Source organism: Petaurus breviceps, unplaced genomic scaffold, assembly GCF_028583685.1.
Source record: "Petaurus breviceps papuanus isolate PSGF00001 unplaced genomic scaffold, PetGlider_PUasm1.0 138, whole genome shotgun sequence".
Lineage (NCBI taxonomy): Eukaryota > Metazoa > Chordata > Mammalia > Diprotodontia > Petauridae > Petaurus > Petaurus breviceps.
In genome coordinates, this window is record NW_027185694.1 from 14,327,019 (window position 1) to 14,347,983 (window position 20,965).

A 20,965-nucleotide genomic window follows, 5' to 3' on the forward strand; every position below is an offset into this window, starting at 1 on the left:
CATTGTTATACTTTGAAAGATTTAAAATAGCATCTGAACACTAAGCCCAAATCTTGACTCCTATGGATGAAGAAAGAAGAAACCTGATTTAGATCAACAAAGGAACACTCTCACACATTTCCTGGTATTACAGTTAATGTTATGACTTTAGCATAATTTTCCAAATGATCAGCTAGATACCAGAACACAAACAAGACATCCTTTAATTGCTTTTTAAAAATAAGTTGCCTGAACCAATAAGCAATTTAATTGTTAGACATATGATTATATAATAAATATTAATTTTCAGTTCCTTTATGAATGAAATGTTGATAAAGAGAAAGGTTGAAATGTGGGAGTTTGCCATATAGAAGAAATAATGACATTAGACTTGAAAATACTTGAATAAAGACTCATTCCAAGTAATTATTGAATCAGCAAGTTCACCTTTCATGAATATATAATTTAATTCTGTATCTCAGATGCAATCTTCAAAGATATGGTTTTTGTATCTAAAAGGCAATGTAAACCTCTTGTTGCTATTTGGATCATTTTGGTCCCTGGAATGATTTAGTTTTGAAACTGACTTAAAATAAAATTTAGGGACTTTTTATGCTGCAGGGATAATGTCCCAAAGATCCTATTAGGTTAAATATAAGTACAGAAAACTTTATTAATTCAAATTTTGGTAATCTTATTAAGAGCATGAAAGGAAGGGGCAGCTAGGTGGAGCAGTGAGTAAAGCACCAGCCCCGGAGTCAGGAGGACCTGAGTTCGGTTCTAACCTCAGACACTTAGCACACACACACAAAAACACTAGCCGTGGAACCTTGGGCAAGTTACTTAACCCCAATTGCCCTCCAAAAGGCAAAAAAAAGAGCATGAAAGGAAATTTCAACTTAGCTCTTGTCAGAATTATCATAAATCAAAAATTAGTAAACATTTTTATATATATCTTGTGTTTTTCTGGGAGAATCATTAGCATATTTAATGTAACCTTTAAACCAAATTACTAGTATCCATTTGAATATGGTAGTTATAAAGGATTCTTATCTGATTAATTGAAGCAGTCCTAGTTACATGTCTTTTTGTCATCTCTTTGTTTTCTCTGCATATATTATTTGAGATTTTTGTTTTTACAAGACTGAGTCTACCTATGTCACTCAGGATGAAAGTGCAACAGTCACTCATGGGCTGATCCCATTACTGAATGGTTTTGAAGCTTTGACTTACTCCTTTTCATGCCTAGGCTAGTGTGCCTTTCCTAAGGTAGCTTAGTGGTCCCCTTCCTGGAGGTTCACCACTTTGGCGCTGGATTTAGTATAGATATCCAACTGACTTACTCCTTCTTCAGCTCATGACTCTTGAATTATAACAATTCTCAAGCCTTAACCTCTTAGGAATCAGTTTTGTGATGCCATACCCAGCTGACTACATATGTTAATTGAAAAATAACTAATTTTCCTTAAATATATTATATATTTGAAATGGATTTCACTAATTAGAGTATACTAATGACATCTTGTTGAATATGTTTATATTGAGATATTCATAAAATAAAAAACAAGTAAATATTTGGGTTATTCTAGAAGTTGGGAAGAAAGATTATTGGGAGCATTCTTCCATTTCCTGTTATAATGAACTGTGAATTCAAGAATGGGGAAGAAATTGAGATGCTGAAAGCCTAAGGTATTGATCTCAGCTCATAAGTATTGACCTGAAGTAGAATCAGGAAGAAACATCCTAAATGACAAAAACCAGATCTGAGGATCAAGTGGGTTGACTAGTGGTGTGAACAAATGAGGTAAAGAACCAGATACAAGTCACTGTCAAATGTCAGGAAGAAGTGAACTCTAAGTTTGAAAAGCTCTTGGAGAGTAGGCAGTTTTCCATACAGTTGTATTTAATGCTGTTTTCTTTCCTCTTCATGGCTATTTATTCTTTTAATTATCTCACTTAGCATTAGGAAGGGATTATGACTTCTCTAACATTTCTGTCTTTTTTCTAGTTACTAGCACAATGTACGCAATAGTAGAACTGTGCCTGGCACATAGGAGAAACTTAATAAATGCTTTAAAATCCATCCATTCGTCCATCCATTCATTCATATGCCTGTCTATTCATTTAGTTCATGAGTTAACTGGAAACTAGAAATGAGGTTTTTCAATTCCTACTTATTTTACTTATAGCTGAATCATGACAAATTTTATTGTAGTCACTTGCAACTCTCCGGTATTGTTTTTGATAGATATTATTGAGTTACATTTTTCATCTGTTTTAAAATAATTTTTCTTTTTTAATTAATGAATTCAATAATTTATATTCAAGGATAAAATTGCTTTGTTTTCCCTTTATCATATCCTGTTATATTGTTGATTTTAATGACAAGGTTGGTGTTAGTCCAATCTTAGACTCAGATACTCACCCACCTCCTCACTTCTACTTTCCTAGCCTATAACAAACACAGACCCTGAGATTCTCTATTTATTGATACTTTATTTTCCCTAAACTTCCTCACTATGTTAGGCAAGTTGAACAATTCAGACTTGAGGTTTAAAATGCAATGTAAGATTCATAGAACATGAAAATTGCAATTAAAAACCACTCTACCAATTAAGAATTAATTTAGAGTTAAGAGGATATAAAATGCTAATTCTGTCTACAATCACCAGGTCAGGAGCTAAAGAAAGTGACCACGAGGCAGTGGAAGCTAAGGAAAAAGCTCTGACACAATCTCCAACTTGGTTAAGCCTCTTGTAATTGAAAGGAACCTGAACACAAACAATCTTCCAGATTCTTCAAAGAACTAGCTTAGCACATGCTATGTTAACTAGTATGTAAAATTTCTGGACCCCCTAGCTCCAACTCCATCTTGTCCTTTTGTGGTAAAGTTACCAAAGTCTTCTAGGGGACGTTCTACCACTAACACAATCTTAAAACAATGCCAACAACTGGAGGAAGAGCTTAATATTAATAATATAAACATAAAAGAATATAAATAAATTTTTTTTAAAAGTGAGGGTAAAGTCAGAGGCACTTCATATAAGTCTTCCAAGGTAAAAACAATAATAATGGTCAGGAAACATCTGGTCCTCTATATAAATGTTTATTTTTCCAAAGTCTTCACTGGTCACTGTAATAGTGATCAGCATCTGAATCTGAATCATCTTTATAATTTGAATCTATATCATCTGAATTAAAATAGCTAAGAGGTAATAGGTCATTTGCATGCAATCTGTTCCATTCCCCAAGTAGATCCTGGGATTCATGTCATACCACCACACATTCTAAGTTCACCAAACCTCTCCTGTCTTAAAAATACCTTCAGGAGGATAGTTCCACATTCTGGGTCATTTAGAGTTATCTACTGAAAGGCTACCACCTTCTATGAGAGCTTGAAGAAGATTCCCTTTCACCTTCATCCAAGGACTCAAAATTATGAAGTTGACCAAAGGGTAGTAAGGCATAATAAATTCTTTTTCACTCATTCACTCACACATTCATTCACTCATGCATGCATGCATGCATACGTTCATTCATTTGTTTGTTTGTTCTCTATCAAGGCCTTGCTAGTGGCAACTGCAGTAGCAGACTTAACTCTCATTACAATTCCATATACTGAAGACATATCAACTGCTATGAGGGCAAACCTTTTGCCCTGTGTTGGAGTAAAAGGATCATTATAATCAAATTGCTGAGCAGAGGGAGCTTGAGAATAACATGGCATCATACTGTACACATCCTTCAAAGGGAGATGCGCTGATTGTCATGAGAAGCATCGTTGAGTAAAAGGGCCTGTAAGAAAATCATATGGTCCTTCTTCCAGTACATCATGGCATTATAACCCCCATGTTCAGACTGATGATAGACAATCCTGAGTCTCCACTGTTCCCGAGACCATAAAAATGATATTTCATTTAGCTGGGTGGTGGGTTATTATTCCTCTGATGGGTATTAATGAGTCCCACAAGCACCTCTTTGTGATAAGGTATCATCCACAACATTCTTCCACTGGTTCTGCTCTCAAAATAGAAAATCTTTAATTATCTAATTCTGTTCTTTCCACACCCCAGACCACTAAGTCAAACCCATATTTATAATCCAAGAATAAATATAGATAAAATTCCTGTTTTTCACGTCCCTCATGGCTCTCTCATATGCAGTTTGTAGGCAGTTTGTGGTTCAGTTCACTGGGAAGACTTTCTAGGAACCCCAGACCTCAGGATGTTTCCACGAGTTTCCATGAGGCAGATTAATGGCTCCTAAAGTCTAATTGCTTAGACTTTTTTCATAGCAGGCAGAACTATTGGTAAACTAAACAAAACAACATTTTTTCCACAACTAGTGTAACATATTGAAATAATGGAAGAGAAAGCACTTTGAGCCTTGAATTAGAGTTTCTGTTAATGAAGGGCACTAATACCTTGAGAGTTTTGGAAGAGCACAATCTTTTATGTACCGAATTTAAAATGGAGACCTGCTATAACTTACACACACTATTCAAGAAGCCCTCTTAAATCACCAAGAGCACAATTTAGGTTTTAGTGAGCACCAGGAGGGAAAATAACAGGCAGTTATCTAGGTAGCAGATGAGTTTATTTTATTTTTTATTATTTATTTAATTTCATTTTAGTGAGCACTGGGAAGGAAAAATAACAGACAAGAAGCAGATAAGTTTATTTTAGGATCAAGGGCTCATAAATTCAGAGCTCAAGCTGATATTAGAAATTTTCTAGTCGTATTCCTACTTCTTACAGATGAGGAAACTGAGGCCCAGAAAGCTATGCCAGGTGGCAAGGGTGGTGTGTTAGGGACATTCTACTCAAGTCCTTATGACTCCAGGGACCAGATGATAGAATGGACCTATAAGACATTTGACTCACCAGAGTGAGTCTCAGAGTGAGTTTCTCCACCTAGTGTCAATACTGCACTATGTTTGGTCCTAGTCTTAATGTCAGTGTACATCACAAAACACTTACTTTTTCACACGGATGGGAAATTATTTTCTACTTGTCTTGAATTACAGTTCAACTAGAACTTTGTAGTAACTTCACTTTAATTAATTAGGTTTGTGGAACATTGTCCCTGAAATATCAAAAAATTTCAAAAACTTAAATTTCACTTTTCAATAACTTTTAAGTTGCTTCTGGGATTAGAACCTATTCTTAAATCAACAAGGAATTTTAAATGGTTCTGGATGGCTAAATGGTAGTGACATATGGAGGATCTGCAAGAGGAAGTGGGGAGCAAGGGGTTTGGAGAGAAATCACTCCAGATCCTCCTCTTTCCCCTAAGTGTCAGGGATTATGAGTTAGGCTTGGAGAGGGTACTGTGAGATGTGGTATCTTCAGAGAAATCTAGGTTTCAGTGAGCATCAGAAGATGGAGAGGACAAGCTATTTAGGAAGCAGGTGAATTTATTTTAGGGTTCAGAGGATCTTGTAACTAGAGCTTAAATAGATCTTGAAGATTATCTAGTCTTACTCCTACTTCTTACAGTTGAGGAAACTGAGTCCCAGAGAGATTAAGCAATGTGTACACGATTACACAGCAGTTCCAGAAATATGGGATTCATTCTTATCTGAGTCTTCTGACTCCAAATCTGCTCATTTTTCTGACTATACTATGATAATTTTCCTTACCAAAGAGGGGAATTCCAGGGAGCACCTTGGAAAGATGATATGGGAAAATAGTGAGGGTTAGAAAGAGATGCATGCTGTCTTCACTGATGATTCTTTTCCTCTTTCCCTTTTCTATGTTGATTCCAAGTAGAAGCATCCTCAATGTCAACATCATCCTACTTCTCTCTCTGGATCTAATGTCAGTGCCCAACACTTCTACTTTCTAACATCAAGAAGTGATTATTTTCTTCTTGGGCAAGTTACCCTTCAATTAGAACTCAGTAGTAAAATGTTACTCTAATTGGGTCTGTGGGATATTGTCCCGGAAGCATCAGAAAGTTTCAAAACCCTCATGCTACATTTCACTTCCCCAAAACTTTAAATTGCTTCTGGGATTAAAACCTCTCCTTAAATCAACAAGGGATTTTAAATTGCCTTGTGACTACTCCAATTGATGCATTGGAGAATGAATCTAGAACCTGGAATGTAGGAAAATATTGAAGAGAACAGGACTTTATAGTTTTATTTTTCCTGTGGATTATCTCAGTGTTAAAAGTGAGAGATAAATATTGCTGAAAACTCTGGTAGAGCTGTTGCTAATACTCAGACTTTGTCAGGTTGATATTTCTTTATTTCATTGACTTGCAGTGAATAAAGAGAGACAATTGATGACCACAAGAATGTGAAAATTTTAGACACCTTCTTTGGCCACCCCATTTTAAACTTTCTACGTAGTCACTCTGTTTTTCAGTGTAATGATTAAAAAAACCCATCAAAATAGTCACTTGTGTTATCCTGATCACTCTCTTGTATGCTGTGAGAGGCAATTTTCTGATTTGGAATGTAACATCATCTGCAAGTCAAGTAACATTCTGCTCCTGAGTTAAGAAGGACATTATTTCCCAGACTTAGAGGTAAATGCTCTCTATTATGTAGAACTTCTGTCTTTGGAAATAGAATTTTCTGAACTTATGTGCTTAGGGATAGACCATATACAGTTCGAGTCGTTTGGGTCAGATTGTTGCTGGTGTTAAATCTATTAAATATTTAAGGATCTACATTAAATATTTTTTTGGTTACTATCCTTACTTGTTTACATTGACCAGGTTGTATGAAAGAAGTGAGATGATCACAATTCTCTTTAAAGCTATAACTTTTTTGGGGGGGAAGAATATTAGTATTGCCTCATATTAATCTTTAAAAAACAGATTAATAGTATCAAAGTGCCTCTCTTTTGAACAGAATATGGTGCAATAGCTATGGGACAGGAAGGCAGGAAGACCTAAGTTTAAATCCTGCCTCTGATGCCACCTGTATGACCCAGTGCAAATCACTTAACCTCTATGTACCTTAGTTTCCTAATTTGTAAAATGGGGATAAAAATAGCACCTATCTTAGAGGGTTGTTGTAAGGATTAAATGAGTTTAATATATGCAAAGCACTTTATAAATGCTAGTTATCATCATCATTATTATTATTAATGAAAAATGTTACTTATAAGGACTCTTATCCAAACCCCTTTAGTCAAGACATACCTGGCCTTAATCACTGAATGGGCATTGCCTCATTCAAACTGAGACTTGTTAAGGACCTTAGCTAAAAAAGACCAAGGTATCCCACTGCATCCAGGGCCATCTCTAGTTGCCCTGATTTATATCTTGCCACTAGACCCAGATGGCTCTGGAGGAATAAGTGAGGCTGTTGACTTTGTACAGCCCTCCCTCAGGTAAGTCCAATTCACTTGCAAGTCATGGCATCACCTCCCTGATGTCATGTCCCTCTTTGAGAACGAAGGACAAAAAACAACAGCAAACTAGTGGCAGTGATCATCATCTCTTCCACTCATATAGCACTTTATTGTGTATAAAATGTATGTACGACCATGAATTCATTGGAGTCTTGCAAGAATTCTTAAAAATTCATTTTTAATCTGTTCTACATATAACTATATGGAAAACTGAAGTCCAGAAAGGCTCAGTCACTTGTACTTAATCTCAGATACACAGAGAATAGCTGGCATAGTGTAATGGGAATATACATTTTAAAGATCTTCCCTGCCCCTAGGCTAAAGTGCACCTGGAGCCTGGGGTGGGAAGCTTGTTTTTCAGTAGATACTTTTTGATTGGCCAGTGGGTCAATAAGGTTGTCACATTCTCTGAACCAGGAGAAGGCTATATAAGCCCTGATGTGTAGCTTTGTTTTGGGGCTCACTTTGAGAAGTGTTCTATGATTTGATCAGATGAAACTCTGGGAAGCCATTGTTGAGAGCCCCTGGCTTTGAAAAACCCAGATGTTGATTTGGTATGGATGTAATGGTTGGACAGTTTGGAAATCTGTCTACTTGATCTGTTTCTCTGTCTTGATAATTCTGTCTGTATATTCTGAAGTTCGGGGTGCTGACCTTTTTCCCCTGAACTAGGTAAATGATACATATTTGACTGATTAAAGTAAGCTTGTTAGCCCATTTTGAGTTGCTTTCCTTTAACAAAGCAGATCCAAGAACCTGTATGGGCAGCCACCCTGGGGATGCTGGGGTGCTTGCTGCTACACATAGCTTGGATGAACTCTGACTTAGACTTAATTGAGTCTAAGTCCATTACTGTTTTCCACATCAATTCCTTGCAGAGACAGATAATGACACATTCTTTTCTCTTTTAGTAACTTTAATGTTTTGATTGAAATTGTTAATAATGAGAACATCAATGATGCTATAATATCTTGTGAGTATGGTTGTCTGTTCCTATTTCCATTGCTTAGGAGAGAGCATGACCTGAAAATACATGGAGTGTATTTTATTTATTTTAAAACATGAAGTGGTTGATTTGGTCAATGTTTTTTGCATATTTTATAATCATACATCATAGGATTTAGAGCTAGATGAGAACTTTGAGCTTTTCCCTTTAATTTTCAAATGAGCAAAATGGGACCCAAAGAAATTAAATGACTTTACTAAGGTCACTTAACTGGTAAGCAACTGCACCAGGATGGAACTGAGGACCTCTGACTCCAGAATCTTGATTTTTTTTCTATTTGACCACATTTGTCCTCACTTGCTTAGTCTAAGTTTTATTTTTGGGGACAAATTCAAAATAGTAATTATCTTCCAGTAAAATGTAAATGTGGCTTATTGTTCTTACTTAGTTTTGGTACATGAGTCATAAATCATCCTTCTGATAATCAGCTATGATCTTAGATCTAAATTCTCTTCTCTAGGATGCCTAAGAGGGTTCTTCTGATGCTGATGATCTTTACACAGAGAGAAGAAACCTTTTTTGTAGTACAGCTTTACATTTTGATAACTTTTATTTTTATATCATGTATCCAACAACATTCCTCTCCTATGTATTCAGTGAGTCATCCCTTTAAATAAAATCAGAAAGAAAAAGAACAAAAAAGAAAGAAGAAGCAGTTCAGCAAAACTAATCAATGCATTACTAAGTCCAATAGTATATGCTGCATTCTGTTTCTATACCCCCTACTTTTGTAAAGAAGGAATTGAAGCGCTTGTTCTACTTTATTCTGTTGACCAGACTTAATCACTATAATTTCAATATAATAACCCAGGAGGTTGAATTGGTAGTGTTATTGTTTTTTCCATTTCCAATCAATAAGCAAATGGAGCATAACCCCGCTAAGGGAAATCTCTCATGTTAAATTATTTGGACATTTTATTCACTCAGTATATTTTCAAATGGTTTTCTAGAATGGTTGGTGCAATTTACAACTCCACCAAAAATGTATTACTGTGATTATTTGTCCATCGACCCCTCCTTCATTGAATATGTTCATTTTTTGTCATCTGTGCCAATCTACTGGGTAGGAGGAGAGACCTGAGAGTTGTTTTGATTTTGATTTTTAATATTAGCATTTTGAAGTAAACTCCTCATTTGGTTGATTCTTAAAACTTCTTTTTATTTTTAAAAATATTTCATTTTAATTGGCCAAGATTCACTTTTTCACTGCCCACTGCTCCCACCCTAGTTGAGAACATGAGAAAAATAAAACCCAAGAGAGGATTCTGGGAAGAAGGCAGAGTAGGTCAGAAAACTTTCAGCTCTCCAAATTTGCTCCACAAAAAAGACAGAACACCACCTCAGAGCAGCAGAAATAAACATGGGGTAAAGCAGTTGTCCTAAGACAATTTAAGCAGACCTCAGGAAACACCTGACCTTCAGGGATGGAGTTTTGTTCTGAGTGACGTTCAAACACATCCAAGCTGACTCTGCAGAATCAACAAACAAGAAGTCCTAGGGGCAATTGCGTTGAGAGGCAGTTTCAGTCTTAGAAACTTGCATCTAACAGAAAGAGTGAGGGCTCTTATGGCTGAGTAGGGGAATATTGAAGGACCTTCCACTGTCCAGGGATACCAGGCACAGCTGTGCTGACCAGATGAATCCTGGCTTGTGTCTGCAGGGAGAAGAAGCTAATGCAACCTGGTAAGTGTAGTAGTAAGGGGGAAGGAATGCTGTTGTGGGCACTTGCAGGAAAGCAGAGTCCCTGCTTTCAATTCAAGGGCAGAGAGGACAGCTGTAGTTTGTAGCACACAGGGACCAAGACCATTTGAAGGACAGTGTGGGTGGGGGGAGCCCAAAGTTGGGCCCCAAGACAGACCTCAGAAAATAATAGTAAGAAGGATTTGAGACTTGAGGCATCATTCCTCATACCTTGGGACTACAACTGGATTACACTAATAGCTGCTAAAAATAAAATAAAACAAAACAAAACAAAAAACCAAAAATGACAAAGCCCAGGAGAAAGAATTCAACCATAGATAGCTACTACGGGGATAGAGAAGATCTGGGTTCATATTTATAGGAGGATAATGGAGCTTAAAATAACCCCAGTCACTCATTTTTCAATGAGAAATATCAAATGGCTCCAAGCACAAAAAGAGTTTTTGGAGGAACTTAAAAAGGGCTTTAAAAATAAAATAAGAGATATCAAGGAAAAATTAGAAAAAAAAGAGCAATTCAAGAAACTCAAAAAAATTATGAAAAGAAAGTCATCCAACTGGAAATAGAGAATCAAGAACTTAAGGAAGCAAGTGATTCCTTGAAAACTAGCATTGATCAAGGGGAAACTAATGACATTCTAAGACACCAAGAAATCGTAAAACAAAATCAAGAATGAAAAAATAGAAGAGAAAGTGAAATGTCTCATCAGAAAAACAATAGCTCTGGAGAACAGATTGAGGAGAAATAATATAAGAATAGTCCAACTACCTGAAAATTATGATTAACAAAAGAATATTGATACAATATTATGCAAAATTGTCAAGGAAAATTGCCCTCAAGTTCTAGAACAAGAAGGCAAAGTAGAAATACAAAAAATCCACTGATCATCACCTGGAAGAGATCCCAGCAGGTAAACTTATAAAAATATCATATCTAAGTTTAAAAGCTCTACCGTTGAGGAGAAAACAGTGGAAACAACAAGGAAAAAAAACTATTTAAACATCATGCAGCTACTATAAGGATTATACAAGATCTAGCAGCTACTATGTTGAAGAACCATAGGTTTTGAAATACTATTATTCTGTAGAATGAAAAAGCTGGGATTACCACAAGGGTAATTTACCCAGTGAAGTTAAGCATAATCCTAAATGAAAAAAAAAAAACTCGGATATTTAATGAACTCAAAGACTTTCAGGTTTTTGTGACAAATCCCCCAGACCTGTATATTCAACATATAACATCCAGGAGAAATATAAAGTAAACACTAAAGACCAACTATAAAGGACTCAATAAGGTCAAATTGTTTACTTCATATATGTGAAAATATTAGCAGTACTCTTATGATTGTCATCATTATTTGGGTAGTTTGAAAGAAAGTTGTGGGCTCAGCTGAGTATGATGGAGTGATTCTTAAAAAACTAAAACTCTTTAGGGAGAGACAAAAGGAGTGATTTTCTCATAAAAATGAGGCATAAAAGGAAAAACAGAAAATGCAGAAAAAGCTAGTAGGAGAGAGGGAGGGAGGGTAGTGCTGGCACCTTACTCTCATCAGGAATGAGTTAAAGAGGAAAAACATACATCTAGAAAGGTATAAAAGTCTTCTAAATTCAGAAAGAAATAAGAGGGCAAGAAGATAGGATTGGGAGAGAGGATAAGGGAGGGACTCTTAGAGGGGTAGGTAGGTTAAGGACTAGGAGGATAAAGTAGTGAAGCAGAGGAGTGAGGAGGGATAGAGTAAATAGGGTGAGAAGGATAGTGAGGAAAAATAGGAGGAAAATACACAAGTAATTGTAGCTTAGAATGTGAATGGGACGAATTTACTCATAAAACAGAAATGGATAGCAGATTAAAAATTTGAATTAAACAACGTGTTGCTTTCAGGAAACATAAACATGAGAGATATACACAAAAATAAAGGGCAGGAGTTGAATTTAGTGTGTAAAAAAAAGCAGGAATAGTAATCATGATCTCAGACAAAATTAAAGTTAAAATAGATTTAATCAAAAGCGAGAAAGAGAAACTATACTATGTCAGTAATATTATTCAATTTGTTTTAGACTATTTAAAATACCTGAACAGTATAAAATTCCTGAGCATAAACCTACTGAAACAGACACAAACTATATGAGCATAAACATAAAGCACTTTTTATACAGATAAACTCAGATCTAAATAATTGAACTAATATTTATGGTTTGTGGATAGGTAAATCCAGTATACATTTAAAAACTACAATTTTACCTAACTAATCTATTTGTGCAATGTCATCCTAATTAAATTACTAAAATTTATTTTACTGAGTTGGAAAAAATAATAGAAAAGTTCATTTGGAAGAACAAAAGGTCAGGAACTTCAAAGAAACTGGGGGAAAAAGACGTAAAGGAAGATTCAGCAGTATCAGACCTTAAACTATATTATGAGGGAAAGCATTGAAGTGTGAAAATATTAATTTCAATAATTTTAAGTTAAAAATTCCTTGTATAAATAAAACCTATGTAGTCAAGAATGGAAGGAATGCAGAAAATTTGGGGAAAAATGTCCATAGACAATATCTCAGATAGTACATGACTCGGTTAGAATATTGCTATGGTGTAGGAAATGATAAACTAGTTGATTTAGAAAAACATGGAAAGATTTGGACTTATAAAGAAACATGCTATTCACCTTCAGAGAAACAGATAATAGGAGAAAACAGTGTAATACAGTACAGTCTTACATATATGTGTATGAGTATATATGGTTATATATTTGTCTGTTGATAGTTATCTACATATATGTATATATATATATATAATTATATATATGTTTAATTGTAGCCTTCTTTAGGGTGGTGGAGGGAAGAATGAGAAAAAATAAAGTAAAAAATGCACTGCAGAGAACAAATACTGTGCAGTAATTAATATATAGGTTTTCTTGAATGGAAATTTATTGTTTTATAATGAATCATCTCTTATGGTCTTCTCTGTACATGGCAATGTTTTTTTTTTCTTTTATCATTTTGTATTTTAGTTTTAAAAAGTTTTTACTAAAAAAAAACCCCAAAACAACCCAAACAAGCAAAACTCCCCCCGCCAAAAAAGAAAAGATAAACTCATTACAAACACATATAGTCAATCAAAATAAATCTACACATTGGCCATGTTTGTACATTTTTTTTCTCACCTTGTTATATCAGGATCATTAGTCCTCTGGAATTCTGGTATATGCTCACAAGAGTTGAGCACAATAGTATTCCATAATGTTTATATATAATAACTTGTTCATTCATTCCCCAGTTCATGGGCACTCTATAATATTCCCATTCTTTTCCACCTCATAAAGTGTTATAAATATTTTTGTACACTCTTAAGTTTGTTTTGTTTAGGTCTAACCCTCCCTTAATCTACACTTATTTTAGTTTTTCTTCCGCCTTCTTTCTTTCCTTCCTATTTTCCTGGTGAGTGAAATGTATTTCTGTACCCATCTCTCTCTCTCTCTCTCTCTCTCTCTCTCTCTCTCTCTCTCTCTCTCTCTCTCTCTCTCTCTCTCTCTCTCTCTCTCTCTCTCCCCTTCCTTTGATGATCTCATATAAGAGATTTAAATGTCAGCTGCTCCCCCACACTCTTTCTTCCTTGTTTGTGTAAGATGTCTACTTGGGCACCCTCATGAATGTACTTTGTTTATATTATATAATGTAAAGCCAAGCACGAGGACTGCTGCTATGAACAGTTTCAAGGTTCTGATTACACAGTATAGAGGACTCTCTATTTATTCAGTAACAAACTAAGGCAAAACATTCACAGAAATCAAAGTACAGCATTCACAATGTTATGGCATAACTTATCACTAAAATGGTCACATAGTTTTCACCAAAGTGGTCACATAGTTTTAAACAAAGTACATTCATTTAGTAATGCAATCATTTAGTAATTCCTTAATTCAATCACAAAGTACAAAGTTCAAAGTTCTCCACCCTTAGATCACATTGTTTTAATCTTTTCAATCAAAAGTTTTCTTTCTTCTTAATTGGAGAAGCCATTAACTCAGTCATCTAAATGTTAAGATCAAAGTTCTCCACCCCTAGGCTACAGTAAATCATAATCTTCTCAATTTGCATTAAATACCCAAGGAGAGGTCTTTTCATCTTGACTTGAGGCAGGCTCTCTCAGCTTCTATGGTTCCTCTTCCATGGTCCCAGCTCCTGCCTGAATCTATCCAACTGTCACCTGAGTTCAAAGGCACATAGCTCTCAGTTCTTTGTCCAGCTCCTTGTGCAGTTCCTGTTCCATATTGAAGCTCACAGTGTCCAGTCCACCTTGAGTCCTTCACAGTTTCTGTTCCTGGGAAGACAAAGCTTAACAAAGCCACAATAACATTCAGACGCATTGTCAGAACCATCATCAATTCACTTTCTGCCTGTGAAATCAACATAGAACCAACAAGGTCTGAGAAATCAACACAAAATATCAGTATAGTCCCAGGACATCTGAAAACATCAGTAAGACTCTTCTGCAGGATTTCTATAAACATACAACAAGAAAATCCTCTTTCAGGGCTTCTGAACCAACAGTAAGGTCCCAGGGCTTCTGTAACAACAGCAACATCCTTGATGAGCAGATAAATTTGAAAAAGTAACATCAAAACAGACAGACAAAGTACCAGCCATGCTTCCTGCCAGTTTTCCCCTCTTCTCATTTCTCAGTTCTTCTCAATTCTCAGTTCAGTTTTTAGTTCTCAATTCTGCTCTCAATTCTTCTCTCTCTCTCCAGCAGTAGCAGCTCAGCCTCCATGCTACTCACTCCCAGCAGTTCCATCTCACAGCAGTTCTGGATGACTCTCAGAAGTTCTCAATCTGGTTCTCAAAAGAAGTTCTGGCTCTCTAGCTTGGGCTTTTCCTTATATATGGTATTAGCTCCTTCCTCTTCTGTCCATTCCTGTTACATCAGCAAGTTCATCCCACTGTGGGATTCACAAGTTCTGGATCTTAATACTTGACACAATCATGAATTTGAAACAAGGTGCTAAGTTTTGCCCCTTTTCCAAGGGGCATAGAAGATCTTCAAATTCCCATTACAGACAGTATAGGCATCTCTAGCTTTTTCTCCCTCTACCCTTCATCAAGGGAGGCTTTTAACCCTGTCAGGAGGTTGGGGTCAGAGGTTGCTCTACTTTTCTTAGGAAGAAGGGGGATTGGGTTAAAATTGTATCTGTTCCTTTAATTATTTTTAGTGTAGGGGATATAATCAGGTTCAACCAACTTTTGATCACTGTCATTATTATTATTGGGGGAAAGAGGGGTCCTAAGTACTATATCCAAGGCTTGACCCCTTTTCTACCAAATGCCAGTTCCATAATGATCACTTAGCAAATAGCAAATAAAATGCAATCATCCAAACTGGTAGCAAAACAGACATCAGAGAATGTATACATAGGCATACATATACCAGACAATATAGAATGAAGAAGCACTCCTATTGGGAGTGAGATAACTCATTTCAAACAAGACAGAGAATCCTGAATCTCACTCAAGGGTAAATTCCCTGCTGAAGTCTCATGTAGCAAGTTAAGGTTAGGACATGATAGAGACTCTTATGTCTTCCCAGAGTATTTTCCCTAAGTAACCTGAAGTGGGGTTGGCCACTTCAGTCTTTCTTCTTAAAGTCAGAAGAGCTCAAAGTTACTGAAACCTCAAAGAAAACTTGGAACTTGAAGAGTTTTGGGGAAGATTTGGAGTTTGAGAAGTCCTGAAGAGGACTGAAGAAGACTGGAATTCTCCTACTCTCTTGCCAACTTTGCCCCACTCTCAAGCATGAAAGGGCATTCATCTCCACCAATAAGGAGAGAAAAGTTCCCAAACCAATTGTTTTGGGACAGAGATTATAAGTGTATGTCTTGAGCATCCCCACCACCATAATAGCTCATTATGGTAGGATTCTTTGTTTGCCTATTCTTACAACCTGCTTCCTGACTTCTGGTGATGTTAGGACTGGATTTTAGCATGTTTCTAGAGGAAAGGTTTGGGCTGATCCTGATGCTTTTTTCTTAAGATATTGAGTTTTGTGTTATTCCAGGATCTGAGGGATAGGCAACTTCCAATGCTCCCAGAGTAGTTTAATACAATTCAAAATCTCTTTGCTGTCTTCTTTCTTCTGCTGTCTAAGTTTTGCAACTTCCTGACCTGGGTTTGAATCTGTTTAAGAATAGATTGCTAATTACATGTAAAATAGTAATTGGGAAATAAGATATACAGGCACTGGGGCATACAGATCCACTGGAAAAGTCAAAAGGGGTATGGGAGAAAATATGGGAGAGAGCAGATTGGAGGAAGGGGTATCCTGTGGGACTGCTATTTTTTGGGGGGGAAAATGGGGAGAAAATTTGTAACTCAAAATCTGGCAGAAATGAATGATGTAAATAAGAAGTTAATAAATCATTTGAAAAAAAAAAGAATAGATTGCTGATGTATGGCACCCATATCATCCAGGTGGAAAGGTCTTTTGATTTTGAGTGGCAAAATTGTAGATTCTCCATTTAACTTGGGACTCCTGCCCCAATTATTCCACTGCAGGCTGATCTAGATTCTCTTTGCTTCTGGACTTCCTCTTTTCTCAGAAAATCACCCAAAGCCTCCCTATTCAGAACCCTGCCCCTTCTGCATAGGGATCCTTTTCAGTCTACCCTGAGTCTGTGCCCCAGAACTACCAGATGACTCCTGTCCTTGTTGTGCTCTAGTACAGATCTGGGGTTGTCTCAGCATAGATCTCTGATGTCTTCTTGCCCTGGGACATAGCTTCTTCCAAGGTATTTCATTATAGAGTGTCTTTCTGGCAGTGATCAGTGGATTTTTCCAAGTTGCTGAAGTGCTCCTCCCATGATTTGCTCCTGTCTTGATTCTGTTTCTAATATCCACAGACCTTCTTGGCTCTCTCTCTGCCAACCTGGGCTGGATTTTTAAAAAAAAATCAGGATTTGATCCAACGCATTTTCTAAATATGTCTGGAGGAGTGTGTGGATCGGTGTTCACCACACTGCTTTGTAACACTCCACCATCTTGGCTCCTTCTTACTCCCATATGGTTGTTATAGTTTGCAATATTTCTTTGAGAACTGTTTGTTTATATCCTTTACTATTTATCTATTGTAAAATGGGTCTTGGTCTTAAATACTGAAATATTATAATTGAATAATTATAAGTTTACAATTATACACTGGAGATAAAATCATAGGAAATGCATAATTATTGATGGCACTGAAATAACAAAATCAATTCTGCTCTGTTTTCTTCAGGATGCCTGAGAGTAAAAGAGAACTTTAAAAAATGGAAGGGGCCAATCAGACAACTGTGACAGAATTTGTCCTTCTGGGCCTCTCTGACCACCCAAGGCTGGAGACCATTTTCTTTGTGTTGGTGCTGTGGATGTACCTAGTAATCCTTCTGGGCAATGGAGTACTGATCATAGTAACTATTTATGACCCCCACCTGCACACACCCATGTATTTCTTCCTTGGCAATCTCTCCTTTCTGGACATTTGCTATACAACCTCTTCTGTGCCCCTAATTCTAGACAGCTTCCTCACCCCAAGGAAAATAATTTCCTTTTCTGGCTGTGCAGTACAAATGTTTCTGTCCTTTGCCATGGGAGCGACTGAATGTGTGCTCCTGAGCATGATGGCATTTGATCGCTATGTGGCCATCTGCAAGCCTCTGAGATACCCTGTTATCATGAACAAGGATACTTATGTGTCAATGGCTGCTGGTTCATGGATAGCAGGAGGCATTACCTCTACAGTGCAAACCTCTCTTGCAATGAAATTGCCCTTTTGTGGAGATAATGTCATCAATCATTTCACATGTGAAATCCTGGCTGTCCTCAAACTGGCCTGTGCAGATATCTTACCTAATGTGATTAGCATGACAGTTGCTGACATAATTTTTCTTGTTTTCCCAGTACTGTTCATTTTTATTTCTTACGTTTTCATCCTCTCCACAATATTGAGGATCCCTTCAGCAGAAGGGAGACACAAAGCCTTTTCCACCTGCTCAGCCCACCTGACTGTGGTGATTGTATTTTATGGAACAATCTTCTTCATGTATGTGAAACCCAAATCCAAGGATTCTCTAGGAGTAAGCAAAGAAGACATTACAGACAAGCTCATCTCCCTGTTCTATGGTGTTGTGACTCCCATGCTTAATCCCTTGATCTACAGCCTGAGGAACAAAGATGTGAAGAGGGCAGTGAAGAATTTGCTGGGTCAAAAGCTCTTCACTGAGTGAATTCAGACAACTATTATCTGATCCTTGGGAAGGAAAGAACATACATGCATAGATGAACTTGAGAAATATTTATAACAGATAAAATCCTTTTAAACAGAAAGGTTCTGTGTAATAAAACAAAGAACCTGTTTTGTTTAGCACTCATTACGACTGCTATTCCAGGCAACAAACAATCTCTAAAGCTAGCCCTTGTAAGAAGCATTTTATCATGAAGGTACATATTTGTATGGTATACAAAATATGGATAGTGATGGAAGGAGCTTTATTGTTCTATTATAGACCCTGAAGAAATAATTCATCTTCAACTATCCTTTTCTTTCCTCATTGTTTTCAATTCTATTCATGCTGCCTACTTCAATTATTCCAATCTGACCAATATAAAAGTCTATGTAATATTTAAAACCATCCACTTAACCTAAATAACAGTAAGGCATATGGTTCTGAGAGCTTTGAGCAAGAAAACTTGGAAGGAAAAGAGAACTAAGGAAGTTGAACCCTGAAAGGGAAAGAATTATACCTTATACCTAGTATATAGTTAAGTTCTTAGTGCCTTAATTAGAATTAAATTATACAAAAATCTTTCTTTCAACTACTTAGAGAAATTTCTGTGAACTCTTTTCTAGCTTTGATCCATGTAGATACAGTGCATAATTTATAATATTGTATGCATTAAAATAAAATTCCAGTAAAATTTTTGTCACGTAATTTATTTCAATGACATTTGAATGTTAACTACTTGAAAACTAACTGTCTGATGGCAGAAATGTATGATACTTTTAGAATTAAAGCCTGAAAATCAAAATATATGATAAAACTATGAAAGCTACTTGTGTTCCATTAGACATCATTAATATTATTTGAGTAGAGGTTTCTCTACTAAAAACAATTTGTTAAAAGGAATTCTCTTTAAAAGTATTTTTTTCTATGTAATTTAAGGGTCAAAGATTACTTAATTAAAAATAAATTAGAGGAGAATGGGATGAGTTGACCAGATCCTGAGAAATAACTAAACAAATGGCGGTATCTGAATATAATGGAACATTTTTATGCCATCATAAACTACAAGTGTGATGAAGTCAGAGAAGGAGCAGATGTATAAACTGTTGCAGAATGAAGTAAGTAGGGTCAGTAAAACCCCATAAATAATGATTACAACAATGCCAATGGAAAGAAAAAAGAAATAGAATATTGTAATTACAATGACTGAGTTTGGCCAGGTGAAGAGTTGAGAAAATTCATTGTCCTCCCCTTGAAGATATTCTTAGTGTGGAATATGTTATATAATGTTGATTTATTGGTTCCTTTTGTTAACCTGCTTTTCTTTTCTTTTTTTTTTTTTTTTTAAAACAAGTGTTGACTTTTTTTGGGTAGGGAATGGAGGAAGGACAGATACAAAAGTGAGGGTGGCTAATCACATTGGGTCAGATATCTATATGGGCCCATTTCAGGGTAACCAGGACTTCACATATGAAATGATAGATGACATTATCTTCATAAAAAGGCAATTTAATTGTAAGAGAAATTGGATGTCTTCTGCTGTCCAAGATCCAGCAGCCATTGATACATGAATGTCATGATTCTAGGGCATTTCAGGGACTTGTAGATGGTCACAGAGTCAGATGTCATCGTGCTCAGGAGTACAAACTCAGTTTCTCCAATGACAAAGGACAGAAACTTGCCTTAAATTTTCAAATCAGTAATTATAGATGAACTGAATAGTTAGCAGTAGGATTTTATGAATGTTATATCTACAGTGGCCTCAGCTTCTTTCTTCTCAAGTTATGGAAACCAAAATGTCACCTGATTTCCAACCATGTCTAATCCAACCAGATCCATCTATGTATTTTATCCTTCTTTCTACCACATATTGGGAATTATATATATATATATATATATATATATACACACACACACACATATATATGTATATATTGCCAGCCATGGCTTTTTCTTCTTTATTATTAATATCCTTGATTTTCATATGACTTTCACTTCCAAGCATAACCTTCTCTTGCCCTACTCAGAGATCAATAATTTGTAAAGTAAAAAAAAATATTGGGGAAAAAGCAGTTTTGTAAAACTTGCCAACCAATTGATCTGAGTCTGATTGTATATATAATTTCTTTACTCATGGTCTCCTATCTCTACAAAGAAAAGAGTGATGTTCATTTTCTCTTTTATTGCCTAGGGTCTATACTGTCATTATAATTGCACAACATGCAGTTTCATTTATTTTTGTTGTTCTTTCCATTTCCATTGTTGTAGTTTTGTGTAAATTTTTCCAAAATTTGCCTACTTTATATTGCATCAGTTAATATAAACATTCCATGCTTTTCTGAATTTTTAATATTAATTGATTTTTATTGTGTGGTAATATTCTATTTTATTCATGTACCACAATTTATTTAACCAATTCTCCCTGCCACCAAACAACAGTCTTCTACTTTGTTTCAGTTTTCTGCTACCAAAAAAAGTATAGCTGAAAATATGTCAATATATATGGGATCTTTCTGTTTTTGAACTGCTAGGAGTAGGGTCACTGGGTTAAAGACATGAACACTGAAGTCACTTTCCTAGCATAATTCTAAATGACTTTCTAGAATATTTGGACTGTGATCAGTCAGCTCTGGACTTCTCCTTTTCCCTGTGGAAGGGCCAT

At 36.0% G+C, this 20,965-nt stretch overlaps 1 protein-coding gene across 1 annotated transcript; it reads left to right on the forward strand.

The window, feature by feature from the left end:
• The first annotated feature begins 17,349 nt into the window (after positions 1-17,349).
• LOC138143395 (olfactory receptor 13C7-like) lies at positions 17,350-18,306 on the forward strand. Its single transcript, XM_069064593.1, has one exon. The coding sequence runs from the start codon at positions 17,350-17,352 to the stop codon at positions 18,304-18,306; it is 957 nt and encodes a 318-aa protein (XP_068920694.1).
• The last annotated feature ends 2,659 nt before the right edge of the window (positions 18,307-20,965 follow it).

Coding starts and splice junctions, on each gene's coding strand:
- LOC138143395 (XM_069064593.1), top strand. CDS start 17,350: ATGGAAGGGGCCAATCAGACAACTGTGACAGAATTTGTCCTTCTGGGC.